The sequence below is a fragment of the Jaculus jaculus genome, chromosome 11, assembly GCF_020740685.1.
Source record: "Jaculus jaculus isolate mJacJac1 chromosome 11, mJacJac1.mat.Y.cur, whole genome shotgun sequence".
Lineage (NCBI taxonomy): Eukaryota > Metazoa > Chordata > Mammalia > Rodentia > Dipodidae > Jaculus > Jaculus jaculus.
Window position 1 is genome coordinate 48,369,338 of NC_059112.1, and position 14,905 is coordinate 48,384,242.

General features: G+C 42.4%; 1 protein-coding gene across 2 annotated transcripts in view; it reads left to right on the plus strand.

The window, feature by feature from the left end:
* Fam184b (family with sequence similarity 184 member B) overlaps positions 1 to 14,905 on the plus strand; it is a 163,052-nt gene that overhangs the window by 122,472 nt on the left and 25,675 nt on the right. For both annotated transcript variants that reach the window (XM_045161804.1, XM_045161806.1), the window contains 2 exons: positions 1,309 to 1,435; positions 2,481 to 2,693. In XM_045161804.1, the coding sequence (XP_045017739.1) occupies positions 1,309 to 1,435; positions 2,481 to 2,693 (340 nt within the window). The remainder of the gene's footprint in view (positions 1 to 1,308; positions 1,436 to 2,480; positions 2,694 to 14,905) is intronic.

Consider the following 14,905-nt stretch of genomic DNA (forward strand, 5'->3'; position numbering starts at 1 on the left):
ATTGAAATAATTCCTTGCATTCTGTCTGACCACAATGGAATTAAACTACGAATTAGTAGCAAGAAAGGCTATAGGGAATACACAAAATCATGGAAACTAAACAATACACTACTAAATGATGAATGGGTGAATGAAGAAATCAAGAAGGAAATCAAAAAATTATAGAGTCAAATGATAATGAGAACACAACATACCAAAATCTCTGGGATACATTGAAGGCAGTTCTAAGAGGTAAATTTATAGCCTTAAGTGCCTATATTAAGAAATTAGAAAGGTTGCAAGCAAATGACCTAATGCTTCACCTTAAAGCCTTGGATAAAGAAGAACAAGGCAAACCAAAAATCAGTAGATGGGAAGAAATAATAAATACTAGGGCAGAAATTAATGAAATGGAAACAAAAAAAAAATCCAAAGAATTAATGAAACAAAGAGTTGGTTCTTTGAAAGGATAAACAAGATTGATAAATACTTAGCAAATCTGACCAAAAGAAAGAGAGAAGAGACACAAATTAATAAAAATCAGAGATGAAAAAGGTAACATCACAACAGATTCCAGAGAAATTAAAAAAAATCTTAGGGACATACTATAAAAGCATATACTCCACAAAGTATGAAAATCTTAAAGAAATGGATGATTTCCTTGATTTATATGGCCTACATAAATTAAATCAAGATGAGATTAGTAACTTAAATAGACGTATAACAAGCATGGAAATCCAAACAGTTATCAATAATCTCCCAACTAAAAATAACCCAGGCCCAGATGGATTCACTGCTGATTTTTACCAGACTTTTAAGGAAGAGCTAACACCATTGCTTCTTACGCTTTTCCAGAATTTGGGACTCATGGAAATGTTGCATATTTTGATAGAGATGTTGATCTGAAGGTTGTATATATTTGTCAAATATCACAGAACTAGACACTTGCATTTTGCTCTATGTAATGTTTTTAACTCAATAAAGCATGTTTTAAAATATGTAGTTATTAGAGAGAGAGAGAGAGGGAGAGAGAGACAGACAGAAAGAGACAGAGAGAGTGGGCATGCCAGGACCTCTAGCCACTGCAAACAAACTCCAGATGTGTCCACCACCTTGTGCATCTGATTTTATGTGGGTACTGGGGAATTGATCCTGGGTCTTTTGGATTTGCAGGCAAGCATCTGAATGGCTAAACCATCTCTCCAACCCTCAATAAAGCATTTCTAAAATAGGAAATGAGCCCCTACATCCCTGGGGCTCATAAGGAGAACTAGCATATTGTTCTCAGACCTAGAATCTTTAGTGATTAGAGTATTCTTATCTTCAAAGGATTGAAGAACCCAAGAAAAAAAGTGACCTGCAGTATCCCCTGGGCTCTGTGCTGAAGCAGAAAGCACCAGAGATCCAACAGCTACAGGAGGACTGGCAAAGCCAGAAGACCAGGCTGCAAAACCAGGTAGAAGAATGTTGCTGGTCAGCATGTGCCTCACATGTTGCAGAGTGAAGCCATGTCTCCTCCTACAGACTGCCTTGGAGAAGTACACAGGACCTGGTTAGGTCCAAACTGGGGAAGACACTATTGGTCCAGGGCAAGCTGGGGAAGGCACTGTTGATCCAGGGCAAGCTGAGCTTCTTGGTTTTGCTTATCCATTTCATGCTTCCTGTCAATTAATAAACTAGATAAAATCCCTTATATTTTATATGTAAGGGATATAGTTATCTGTATGTTTACACACAAAGATGTGTAGAAGCAGCAGAGGTGGAGCAGTCAGTCAGCTCTTTGGATCCTTTGTTTCCATATAGGTTCATTCAACCAACTACAGATTGAATATATTTGGAGGAAGATGCATCTTTACTGAACACGTGCATATTGTTTTCCTAAACAAAGTGCTAACTGTTTACATAGCATGTATAGTTCATGAGGTATTATAAGTAACATAGAGATGTTTTTGTTTTAACATATCTTGGAAGACATACATAGGTTATTTTCAAATACTACCACAATGTACATGGTCATAGAACCAGCCCTTCACAGATACAGAGGGACAGTGTATTTTAGCAGAAGAGGTAAGGACAAAGTGAATTGCACAGCAAGTTAGAAGAGTTTCAGGATGGGAGACAAATGGAGCAGGATAGAGAGGGTGGGTGGTGATGGGGACTGGGAGATAGTGCTCAACTGGGCTCAGAAAAGGCCTCAGCAAGGAACTGGGTCTAAGGTGAGGGAGGCTGCCATGCAGACCTCTGCAAGGTGTTCTGGTCTCCTCTTAATTTGTCCGGGAATTTGTGACCCAGCCAGGGTTTGTCTCTTTCCTGCCATTCTTAGCTCTACTTGAGGAGGCCTCTGAGCACCTGCTGCCCCAGCTTTTCCATAGCTGCACCTTCTACCACCTGAGAGCCCCATAGGTGGAGAAGGTTCTGATGGTCCTAGGAAAACCTGCACTTAAGGAAACATTCTTAGGGACGGTAGGAGTCTTGCTGAGGCCGAATGCTTGTTCCTACAGGTCTCCCAGCTGCAGCAGGCTCTGGAGCAGTGTGCCCATGACTACAGGGAAGACATGCAGGCACTGAAACAGCTGTCAGAACATGAGAGGGAGAAGCTACAGCATGAGCTCCATGAGAGCCTGCAGCAGAGCCAGGCTACCAAGGCCCACCTTGAAGCTGTCCACCAGCGAGCCCTGCACATGCTTGAAAAGGCCAAAGCCCAGGAGCTCAAGGTATGGCGACATAGGAAGTGGGAGGTTTACTGGACAAACTGTCCTGTCCGCCCCTGCTGTTCACTACACTGCTTTTTTTCTGTTGTGTTCAGTACCCACAGCAACCACACAGGTGATCCTTGTTCTAATTAATTTTTGCACATGAAGAAAAGGGCGGAGAGAGAGCAGTGACTGGCCAGCAAGGAAGTGGCAAAACTGGCGACCAGAATCTGGTCCACTGGGGCTATACTGCTCTTACTTATCTGCATGTGCTCTTTTTTTCCTTTTTTCATTATTATGAATATACTTTGTATGGACACATCACTTGTTGGTACCATCTTTCCCTCTTCCCTGCTGCCATTCCACTGATGGTCCTCCTTAGTGGGGTTGCTGGAGTTCCCCATGGGGTGGTGGGTTATGTACTGTGGGAGCAGCAGTCAGTTCTTGGAGGGAGGCAATGCCTCTGGGCATTATGTCCCAACCTGTGGCTCTTACAGTGTTTCCACCTTCTCTTCTGCAAAATTCCCTGAGCCATGGTGGGTATGTTTTAAGTCTACTTCAGTGAAAAGTTCTCAGAAACTTCTAAATTTCTACTTTGGTATGTGTTGAGTATTCTCTGCATCTGTCTTCTTCATGCTGGCACCAATTATCAGGCTCACCATGAAATCATCACTCTTGCTCATCTCCCCAATTCCTCTGTCGTTTCACCTGGCCCTAGGCTGAAATGTGAGAGGTGGTTTATCCCCTCAGGTCTCACTACCTTGTGAAAAAACAAAATGGTTTCTGCAATGGAGAATGAAGTTAGCATAGGTTAAATGGGATAAGCATTGTTAATTTAGGGAAATTTTGATGGAAGTAGTCCCTCTATTGGCCAAAGATTAGTGGGAGCTTGTTGTTGGGAGATCACAATCTTGATCTCCATAGGATACTGGCCTCTTCCTTTCCAATGGGCAGATCTCTTAGCCAATCAGAAAGCCATTGGTTCCCACCTAGGCTGTGTGTCACCGTTGCACTGGTATATACATCTTGTCAGGCTGCTTGCTTCTGAGTACCTTTGATTCCTGCTTCCTCACACCATTATTGGATACTTTCACCTAGAATCTCAAGTAGCACTTTTCAGCACTAAACGGATTAACCATTTGGGGACTTGCTCCCTTACAGATTCTAGATAGATCTCTTGGTGTTCTGTGTCAGCAGCATATGGTGTCTTCAGCAATATGGTCTTACCTTTTACCTCAGGTGGATAATCAAGTGCTTTTACAGAAGCCGGTCTTGTCTTGGGGACCTTATAGGTCTATCCGATCAACAGCTCAATGTGTACAGCAATCAATTTCTGGTATTGGGAGTTACATGCCAGAGCCAAATATTTTAGGACTAGGCTCATCCCACCCTCTCCAAGGCCCTTCTTTCCATATGATCCCCCCCCCCATATTTCTGTTGAGGGTTGAATCTTTTAGTCTATTTTCAAGGAGAATGGTTTCTATGGCACCAGTTCATTTTGGGGTTTTTTTGTGTTTATTTCCCCCCAACATCCCTGTGCCTTCCCCCCAGACCCTTCCATTCCTATTGTCTGGGCCTAAGTTGCCCTTCAGGTACGGAAGCAACTTAATTTGTTCCAGGTTAGGAACCACAGAGGAGTGAGAACATCTGGCATTTGTCTTTCTGTGATTATGTGAATTCACTGAGTATGATCTGCTCCAAGTCTGCCCATTTTCCTACAAGTTTCATTATTTCATTTTCTCTTACAGCTGAGTAGAGTTCCATTGTATAAATGTACTACATCTTCATTATCCATTTATCCAATGATGGGTTCCTTGGTTGATTCCAGTTCTTAGCTATTATGAATTGAGCAGATATAAACATGGTTGAGCAAATATCTGTGCAGTGAATCATGGAGCCTTTAAAGTAGATGCCCAGTAGGGAAATGACTAGGTCTGTTGGTAGTTCTATTTTTATCTTCTTCAGGAGTCTCCATATTGATTTCCATAATGGTTGTACAAGTTTGCATTCCTACCAACAGTGAATGAGGGTGCCTCTTTCCCCACATTTTTGCCAACATTTATTGTCATTTGATTTTTTAATGATTGCCATCCTGAATGGAGTAAGTTGGATTCTCATCATTGCTTTAATGCTTTAACCCTGATGGTTAAGGAGGTTGAACATTCCCTTAAGTGTGTATGAGCCATGTGTATTCCTTCCTCTGAGAACTCGCTATTCAGTAATCTCCCCATTTTTGAGTGGGTTGTTTGAGTTTTTACGGCTTAGTTTTTTTTAGTTCGTTGAGGTTTCTAGATATTAGGGTTATTTCAGTGGGATAGCTGGCAAAGATTTTCTCCCATTTAATGGGTAATCTGTTGACTGTGCTTATGGTATGTTTGAAGGTGTAGAAGCTTTCTATTTTCATGAGATTCCACTAGTTGAGTGATTGTTTAATTTCCTAGGCTTCCGGGGTATTGTTTAGGAAGTCTTTCCCCATTCCTATATAATGGGGAGCTCCTCCTATTTTTAATTTCAGTAAAAGAAGAGTTTCAGGTCTTATATTGAGGTCTTCAATCCACTTGGAGTTGAATTTTGTGTTTAGTGAGATGAGTTGGTCTAGTTTCATATTTCTACATGTGTTTATCCAAATATTCCAGCACGATTTCATAAAGATGCTGTCTTTTCACCAATGTACATCATTGGCTCCTTTGTCAAAGATCAAGCAGCTATAATTATTTGACCCAAGGACTGGATCTTCAGTTATGTTCCATTGGTCTATGTCTGTTTTTATTCCAGTAACATGCTGTTTTATTACTATGGATTTGTAGAATAGCTTTATATCAGTTGTAGTGATACTTCCAGAGGTGTTTTTTTGCCGAGGATATTTTTGGATATCTGAGGCCTGCTGCCATTCCATATGAATTTGGAGATCATATTTTTCTATCTTTGTGAAGAATAATGCTAGAATTTTTATTCATATTTCATTAAACCTGCATATTGCTTTTGGTAGAATTGCCATTTTTCACAATATTAATTCTTCCTATCTAGGAGCATGGGAGGTCTTTCCATCTTCTCAAGTTCTCCTCAGTTTCTTTTTTGAGTGTTTGTATGGTTTCATGACATTAGTCTTTCACCTTTTTAGTCAGTGTTATTCCAAGGAAATTGATTTTTATTTTTTGCAGCTATTGAAAATGGGAGCCGGGCATGGTGGCACATGCCTTTAATCCCAGCACTCGGGAGGCAGAGGTAGGAGGATTGCCGTGAGTTCAAGGCCACCCTGAGACTACAGAGTTAATTCCAGGTCAGCCTGGACCAGAGTGAGACCCTGCCTCGAAACCCCCCCCAAAAAAAAGAAAGAAAGAAAGGAAGGAAGGAAGGAAGGAAGGAAGGAAGGAAGGAAGGAAGGAAGGAAGGAAGGAAGGAAACGGGACAGCTTTCTTTCTCTTTAGATTTGTCCTTTGCATATAGAACAGCTGCTGATTTTTCTCTGTTGATTTTGTATCCTGCCACTTTGCTGGAGTTCATCACCTTTAGAAGTTTTGAGGTGGAGTCTTTCAGGTCAGTTACATATAGGATCATGTCACTGCAAATAGGGATAATTTGACTTCTTACTTTGCAATTTGTATCCCTTTTATATCTTTCTCCTGTCTTCTTGCTTGGACTAGTAATTCTAGTACTATGTTGAAGAGCAGTGGTGAGAGTGGGCACCCCTGTTTTATTACTGATCTCAATGGGAACTCCTTGTGTCTTTTCCCATTAAGTATTATTTGGGCTTTAGATACTTTGTATATAGCCTTTATTGAGGTGAGATATACACCTTCCATGCCTATTCTCTCCAATGTTTTGATTATGAAGTGATGTTGTATTTTGTTAAAGACCTTCTCTGCATCTATTGAGATGATCATATGGCTCTTGTGATTAATTTTATTTATGTGGTAAATTATGTTAACCAATTTCCATGTGTTGAAGAAGTCTACTTGATCAAGATGGATAATGCTTTTGATGTGTTTTTGAATTCTGTTTGTAAAGATTTTCTTTTCTTTTTTGCTGCTATTGTTTTTATTTTATTTTATTGTTATTGTTATTAGTTATGTACACAGTGTGTATACAGCCATGTTGGCACCATCATTACCCTCCTTCCTGTCCTCCCACCTCCACAGAGACCCTCCTCATTGGGTAATGTGGGTTATGCATTGGAGGTGTTAGCCATCAGTTATGGGTAAGAGGCAAAGTCTATATGAATAATGTCCCAACATATGGCTCTAACAATCTTTCTTCCCCCTCTTCTTTGAATTCCCCTGAGCCATATTGGGTTCATTTTAGGTCTACTTCAGTTATAAGGTCTTGGGAGCCTCTGTGTCTCTAGTTATCTGGTTTGGTAGGAGTTGAGGTTTTTCTGTGTCTATCTCCTTGTGCTGGTACCAAGTTCACCAAGAAAACAGCACTCTTTCTCATTTCCCCAATTACTATATGATTTCAGCTGGGGCCATAGTGAGGTGTGATGGGCTGATTCTCTCCTCAGGATCTGCATCCATCTGAAAAAGAGAAGCAAATTCTCCAACAGAGAGTGAAGTCAGCACCACATAATTGGGATAACCATTATTATTTTAGAGAGAACTTAATAGGTGTAGGCCCTCTTGAAGCCCACGATTGGTGGCAGCTTGATAATGGAGAGCAGGTGTTTTTTTAGGTATGGTTCTGACTTGTTTCTCAGAACCAGCTATGTGTTCCATTCCACTGAACAGATCCATTAGCCAAATCAAGAGCAGCTGGTTACACACCATGGCTGTGTGTCACTATTGCACTTGTGTGAGCATCACATCAGGTTGTTTGCTGCTGAGTAGCTTAGACCACGAGTTTCTTGGACAGATGTTGGTCATCAGAAACCTGTCTTCTTTTGGGAAACAGTCTCTCTGATCAAAAGCTCATTATGAATGTTAACCACATGCTGGGACTCAGAGTTACAGGACATCACCAAGGAAATGAAAGGAGAAAAAAAAAGATAGGTGATATAAAATAATAAAGAGAAGAGGGAGAGAAAGAGGGAGAGAGAAACAGGAGAAGATAAAGGTTAGTCTTCATCACACCCTTTCCAGGGCCCTCTGGTTGAGGTGTTCCCTCTAAGGACATAATGAAGGTTCAACTGTTTAGTCTGTCTTTTAGGATGTAGAATTTTATGGTACCATTGCCATTTGGGTCCAGTTTTGTGTCCTCCCCAACTTTTCCCTCCCCTCCCACCCCACCCTCCCTCCCTATTGTCTGGTCCTCAAGATGCTTATTAGGTATGTCAGCATCTTGGGCATATTCAGGTTAGGAGCTACAGATGATTGAGACCATGTGATGACTATTTTTCTGTGATTGGGTGAGTTTTCTAAGAATGATCTCTTCCAAGTTCAACCAATATTTTTCAAATTTCATTGTGTCATTTTTCCTTACTGCTGTGTACAATTCCATCATGTAGATATACCACATCTTCGTTATCCACTGATCTAATGATGGACATCTGGGTTGGTTATAGCTCTTAACTATTATGAATTGAGCAGCTGTAAACATGGTTAAGCAAATCTATGTGAACCGAGGCATGGAGCTTTTAGGGTAAATGCCCAGTAATGGAATAACGGGGTCTGTTGGTAACTCTATAGTCAACCTTTATAGGAGTCTCCACATTGCTTGGTTGTGCCATCCTACATTCCCACCAACAGTGGATAAGGCTTCCTATTTCTCCACATTCTTGCCAGCATTTGTTTTCATTAGAATTTTTAATGTTTGGTATCCTTACTGGAGTAAGGTGGAATCTCATAGTTGTTTTTAATCTGCATTGCTCTGATGATTAGGGATAATAAGCATTTTCTTAAGTGTGTGTTTGCATTTGTATTTCTTCTTCTGAGAACTCCCTATTTAGTTGTCTGCTCCACTTTGTGAGTGCATTATTTGATTTTCTATTGTTTAGATTTTTGAGTTCCTTGAAGATTCTAGAAATGAGGCTTCTGTCAGTTGTATAGCCAGCAAAATTTTTCTCCCATTCTGTGGGTAATCTATTGGCTCTGTTTATAGCATGTTTGTCTGTGAAGAAACTTTTCAGCTTCATGAGATCCCAATGGCTGAGTGATTGTTTAAGTTCCTTCTGTCAACTACTGGGGATTTATTCAGGAAGTCTTTTCCCAGTCCTATATCATGGAAAGTTCCTCCTATTTTTTCTTCCAGTATTAGCAGAATTTCCAGTCTTACATTGTGGTCTTTGATGCATTTTGACTTGATTTTTGTGCAAGTGAGATGTGTGGATCATTTCATTTTCATGCATATGGCTATCCAGTTTGTCCAGCACCATTTGTTAAAGATGCTGTCTTTTTTACAGCCTACAGTGTTAGGGCCTTTGTCAAATATCAAGTAGCTGTAGTTACTTGACCCAAAGTCCAGTTCCTCGATTCTGTTCCATTGGTATAATCCTACTTTTATGCCAGTACCTTGATTTTTTTTATTATTACTGTGGCTTTGTAATATAGCTATAGATCAGATCAGGTATGGTGATGCCTCCAGAGGTGCTTCTTTTGCTGAGGATATGCTTGGATAGCAGAGGTGTTCTGCCATTCCTTATGAATTTTGAGATCATTTTTTTCTATATCTGTGAAGAAAAATGCTTGGATTTTTATTGGTATTGCATCAAATCTTTATATTGCCTTTGGTAAGATTGCCATTTTCACAGTGTTAATTCTGCCTATCCAGGACCATGGGAGATCTTTCCATTTTCTCAAGTCCCCCTCAATTTCTTCCAGGTTAATGTTATTCCAAGGTATTCTTTTGTTGTTGCTGTTGAAAATGGGACAATATTGTTTATTTCTTTCTCTGTATGTATGTCTTTTGCATATGGAAAGGCTGCTGATTTTTGTGCATTGATTTAGAGTCTATATGTCTTGGAGAATTTCTCCTTTGGCCCAACCTGTTTGGAGTTCTGTCAGCTTCTTATAACTTGATGGGACTTTTCTTTGGAGAGAGTGGGAAAGTTTTCTTCAATAATTTTGCTGAATAAGTTCTCCATGCCTTTGGTCTGAGTTTCTTCCACTTCTGGTATTCCCAGGATCTGAATGTTGGGACATTTAAGAGTATCCCACAGTTCCCTCATGTTCTGTTCACAAAAATTTTTGAACTCATTGAATCTTTTGGACTCATGAACTGTTTCTTCTGTTTTGTCTTGCAGTTCTGAGTTTCTAGCCTCCACATGATTGACTGTATTCTTGAGAGCTTCTGTAGAGTTTTGGGCTTGTTCAATTTGGTTTGTATTTTCTACTGCTGTGTTATGTATAATTTCCATCCTTCTGTCAAGTTCCCTTTTCACATCATTTTCTGATTTCTATAATGCTTCTTGGAATTCATCCTTGCATTTCTTTATGTCTTCATTGAACTTAGCCAGCTGGTTGTTGAAGTCCAGTTTTGTTTTGTTTTGCTTTTTCACTCTCCTTCAGATCATTTACCTGTCTTTGGAACCCTTCTTGGTACTTTTCTATTAAGTCCAATCTAGTGAGGACAGCATTCATACAATTATTGGTACTTTGTTGATTTTCTGCAAGTTCTGCTATTTGCTTGGTCAGGGATGCATAGCTTGTATATTCATTTTGGGGTTCTGTTCCTATTTTCTCTTCTATGTTTTGATTAGAGACAGCCATTGTGGGGTAGGAAAATCTTGTACTTACTTGCACTTGATTTTTCATGTTATTCCTTTTGTGCTGTGGTCTGCCCATCACTGTAGGAATCTTATTTAATTTAGGAGGAAGCTGTAGTCTACTCTTGAAGTGTCTTCTGTAATTATTCCTTTATGTTTTCTTCCACTTGGCTTCTGATTGCAATAGGGTACGCCTTTTCAGGGGAAAGGAGCCCATGAGGCTCTGGTGGGGCTCAGGGACCTGATGAAGGGGCTTATTGTTCCATGGTTTGGAACATGGGACTGCATGGTCAGGTGGTCTGAGGGGATGGGGGTAGGGGAGAATGGGACAAAGAAAACTAGTGTTGTGTCTGGGCTGTGTAGCGTGGGAGAATGGGAATGCCTGGTGGTTGTGATATGCTGAGGGGCAAGGGGATGGGACAGCACATCCCTTTGGAACCATGTACCAGGGGGTGGATGGGACTACCAGATCCTGTGAAAAGCAGGGTGGAATATGGGGATATCATGCACATCCCTCTGGGAATACTAGCCTGCTGGCCTGGGGCCACGCACAAGGGTAAGGGGGGCAGCATTTGCATGTGGAGCTATGCCTAGGGAGTGTGTGGGGGAACACTAGCCTGATGGCCTGGGTCTGTGAACAGGGGGTGGGGAAACAGCAGCGAGTGGGGCATTCCCATGTGGCGCTATGCTGGCCTGTTAGCCTGGGTCCACTTAGCCTACAAGTAGTACAGGAAGAACCTGTGGCTGGGAGACTGTGGCTGGGACAGCTGCTCGAGGGGATTGGTGGACTGATGGGCTACCTGAGAGCATGGGAATCAGTGGATTGCCCACTTTGCTCCTCCGTGCCCTCCCACTGGAAGTCTACTAAATCTGCAAACCCATAGAGAAAACCCATTGAACCCTAAAGATCTTGCCTTTCCTTCCCTGGGAAGTGAGGCATGATTAGGCAGATGCCATCTTGACTGGATGTCTCTAATTTATTTTATTTTTTTTATTGACAACTTCTATATTCATAGACAAAGAACCATGATATTTTCCCTCCCCTCCCCTTTTCCCTTCCCTACTCCACTCTCCATCATATTCTCTCCTTCTCTCCATTAGTCTGTCTTTTATTTTGATGTCATCATCTTTTCTCCTATTATGAGGGTTTTGTGAAGGTATTGCTAGGCACCACAAGGTCATGGATATCAAGGCAAATTTCTGTCTGGACAGTTGTATGTAAGGAGTGGTACCCTTCCTTTGGCTGTTACATTCTTTCCACCACCTCTTCTGCAATGGACCCTGAGCCTTAGAGGTGGTGATAGAGTTGTTTCAGTGCTGGACACTCCTCTGTCCCTTCTTCTCAGCACTATGTTGCTTTGGGATCATTCCAGTGGTTATTGCCATCTGAAAAGAGAAGCTTCTCTAACCAGAAGCACGAGTAGCATTAATATATGAATATGAACATTAAGTGTAATGCTTTCAGGGCAGTTTGGTGAGAATAATATAAACATTTAACCAAGTAAGAGCAGGATTTATACCCCTAAGGCTCATGACCTCCCCTGCCATAGGCTTTTTTTTTAAATTAATTAATTAATTAATTTATTTATTTGAGAGCGACAGACACAGAGAGAGAGAGAGGGAGAGAGAGAGAATGGGCGCGCCAGGGCTTCCAGCCACTGCAAACGAACTCCAGATGCGTGCGCCCCCTTGTGCATCTGGCTAACGTGGGACCTGGGGAACCGAGCCTCGAACCGGGGTCCTTAGGCTTCACAGGCAAGCGCTTAACCACTAAGCCATCTCTCCAGCCTGTGCCATAGGCTTTTGATTACGTTTTCAGTACCAGACATGTATTCCCTGCCTTAGAGCAGAACTTTCAGTCCAATTAGAGAGCATCTGATTTCTGCCTGAGCAGACATGCCACTATTGCACTCATTTGGTCATTTGGCCTGCCTGGCCAAACTTGAGGCTTCCAGTGTCCACTGTTTTCACTGCTGATGACTTCTGTCTCCCATAGGGCTGCATGCAGTACAGCTTTTTCCAGTTTTCAATAGGATAGTCTACAGTGAGGAGGTTTTCTGCTCAGCACCAGCTTGATTTCTCAGTGATCTTGTTGCTCAGGCATGTGAAGTCTTCAGCAATAGGGTCTTACCATCTGTTACTTGTGGGAAACCAAGGGCCTTGGCAATAGCTGGTCATGTTTTGGAGGCAACAGGAACCTCCCTGGCCAATAACTCACTGGAAGGTGTCCCATCTGGCATTGAAATTTTCTACTAACAATCTATGGCTTCTGAATTCGCCATTATTTTTAAAAGTAGGTTTTCATATGCCTTATTCAGAATATCTTGAATTTTGATTTTCCTCCCCCCCTCACCTTTCCTTTACACAATCTCTTCCCCTGGCCTCACTTAGGCCATTCCTCTCACTGTAATCTATTCATCTACTTACATATATACAATACCATCTGTGGTGGTTTGATTCAGGTGTCCCCCATAAACTTAGGTGTTCTGAATGCTAGGTTCCCAGCTGATGGATATTTGGGAATTAATGCCTCCTGGAGGGAGTGTATTGTTGGGGGCAGGCTTACGGGCTTTATAGCCAGTTTCCCCATGCCAGTGTTTGGCACACCCTCCTGTTGCTGTAGTCCACCTTATGTTGGCCAGGGGGTGATGTCCACCCTCTGCTCATGCCTTTGTTTTCCCTTGCCATCGTGGAGCTTCCCCTCGAGCCTGTAAGCCAAAATAAATCTCTTTTTCCCAGAAGCTGCTCTTGGTTGGGTGATTTCTACCAGCAATGCAAACCCGACTGCAACACCATCCCCTTAAGTCCTTCCCTCTCCTCCCTCCATTATAGCCTATTCCTGCTTACTGGCCTCTGCTACCGTTTTCTGGTTCCAGCTCACTCACAAGTCTATACATTTGTAGCTAGGATCCACATATGAGAGAGAATATGTGGTGTTTGGTTTTCTGGGCCTGGGTTACCTCAGTTAGCATAATCCTTTCCAGGTCCATCCTTTTCCCTGCAAATTTCATAATTTCATTTTTCTTTACCACTGAATAGAACTCTATTGTGTAAATGTACCATGCCGGCTCCTGGGGCAGGTAGTGCTTGGGGAGGACCAGGCCCATTGGTTCCTCCCAAGGGGTTGAGGAGGAGGGTGGGTTTCAACAGCCAGGAACAAAACCACCGAGCTGGGAATCTTGTCAAAGCAGGAACTCACTTTATTGTTACCAGCAGGTGTTTAATGTTGAGAACAAAGGCGGGGATTTTAGGATGGGATGAGATGTAAGGGCCAACAGCATACCATGACCTCTGAGATGATTGGTTCTAACTCTAACTTCCTGTGAGGAAATACCAGGTCAGAGGCCATTTGGCACCCTGCTGAGTTCTAAGTGCGAACTGGTGGGAACTCTAACTTCCTGTGTGGAAGTAGCATGCCAGAGGCCATTTGTCCCTGTGCTGAGTCATAGCTGGCCAGAGGCAGTTTGACAAACTTTAGCTAGGCTCAGGAAGTTCCACTAGGCCTCATGTCTGGGCCTCTCAAGGCCCAAAATCTCCCCCTTTTGTTTTTATAAGAGCATTAGTCACTATGGCCCCTGTCTTAGGTTGTCCCCCTCTGGGGATCTTACCCGTCACTGGGAACCATGTGTTTACCTCGCTGAGAACCCACTCCATGGCCTGTCTTAGGTTGTCTCAGTCAGTCTGAGATCTTACCCATCATCGGTCATGAGGAGGTGGCAGTGGGTTATATGAGGAACTTAATTCCTGAGTTGCCAGCCTGTGGTATTGTGTCTTAACATGATGGATTTGTATTGCCTCTAACTGCTGGTGAATGAATTGTGTAATTTTGTTAATTATGCAAGGCCCAACAGTGAGGAAAAAGAGAAGGAGAAGGAGGGGCCCAAGTAGGGGGAGAAGGTAGGGGAAGAAGCCTTGTAAACCATCCACAGTGGGTTGTCTCGAAGATCTCACCGTTTCCTCTCCAGGTCCCCTTGTAGCCTTTTGATCTTGTCCTGAACAATTCTCAATATATTGGCGTATAAACAGCATTTTTCCTGTAAAAACAAGCATATGCCTCCCTTTTTGGCCGTTAATAGGTCTGGTCCCCTCCTGTTTTGTAGGACTACCTCAGCCAGGGAAGCTAGCTGTTGTTAGAGATCAAGGATAGTTTTGGACACGGTTTTTATGTCACTGATCAACTGGAGAGAGAGCTTTCTGTGGAGATGGACTGCCATATCCATCCCAGCTGTCCCAGTGGCCATGCCTGTGGTTATCCCAATGAGTAGGGTTGTATGGGCAACTGTAGCTGTATTATTGGTGATTACTGCAAACATCTGGGGAGGCCCAGATCAGAGGCAAAGCCAGCAATCCTCCACAATGAATTGTTTGATTTAGCAGGGTAAAGACCATTTTAGGAACAGTCCTCAGGAGTGGGACACTCCCTGGAGGGGTGATTATCAGTGTCCCTTCCTGGGGTAAATATTTTAGGTCCCTCGCTGGTATCCAAATGGGTCTTTTTTTTTTTTTATCTTGAGAGAAGACACATCTAAATCCTCTCCCTGCTGTGAGGAGTGCATATGGTCCTCTCCAGGCCCCAGTCAATGGGTCTCTCCATTTG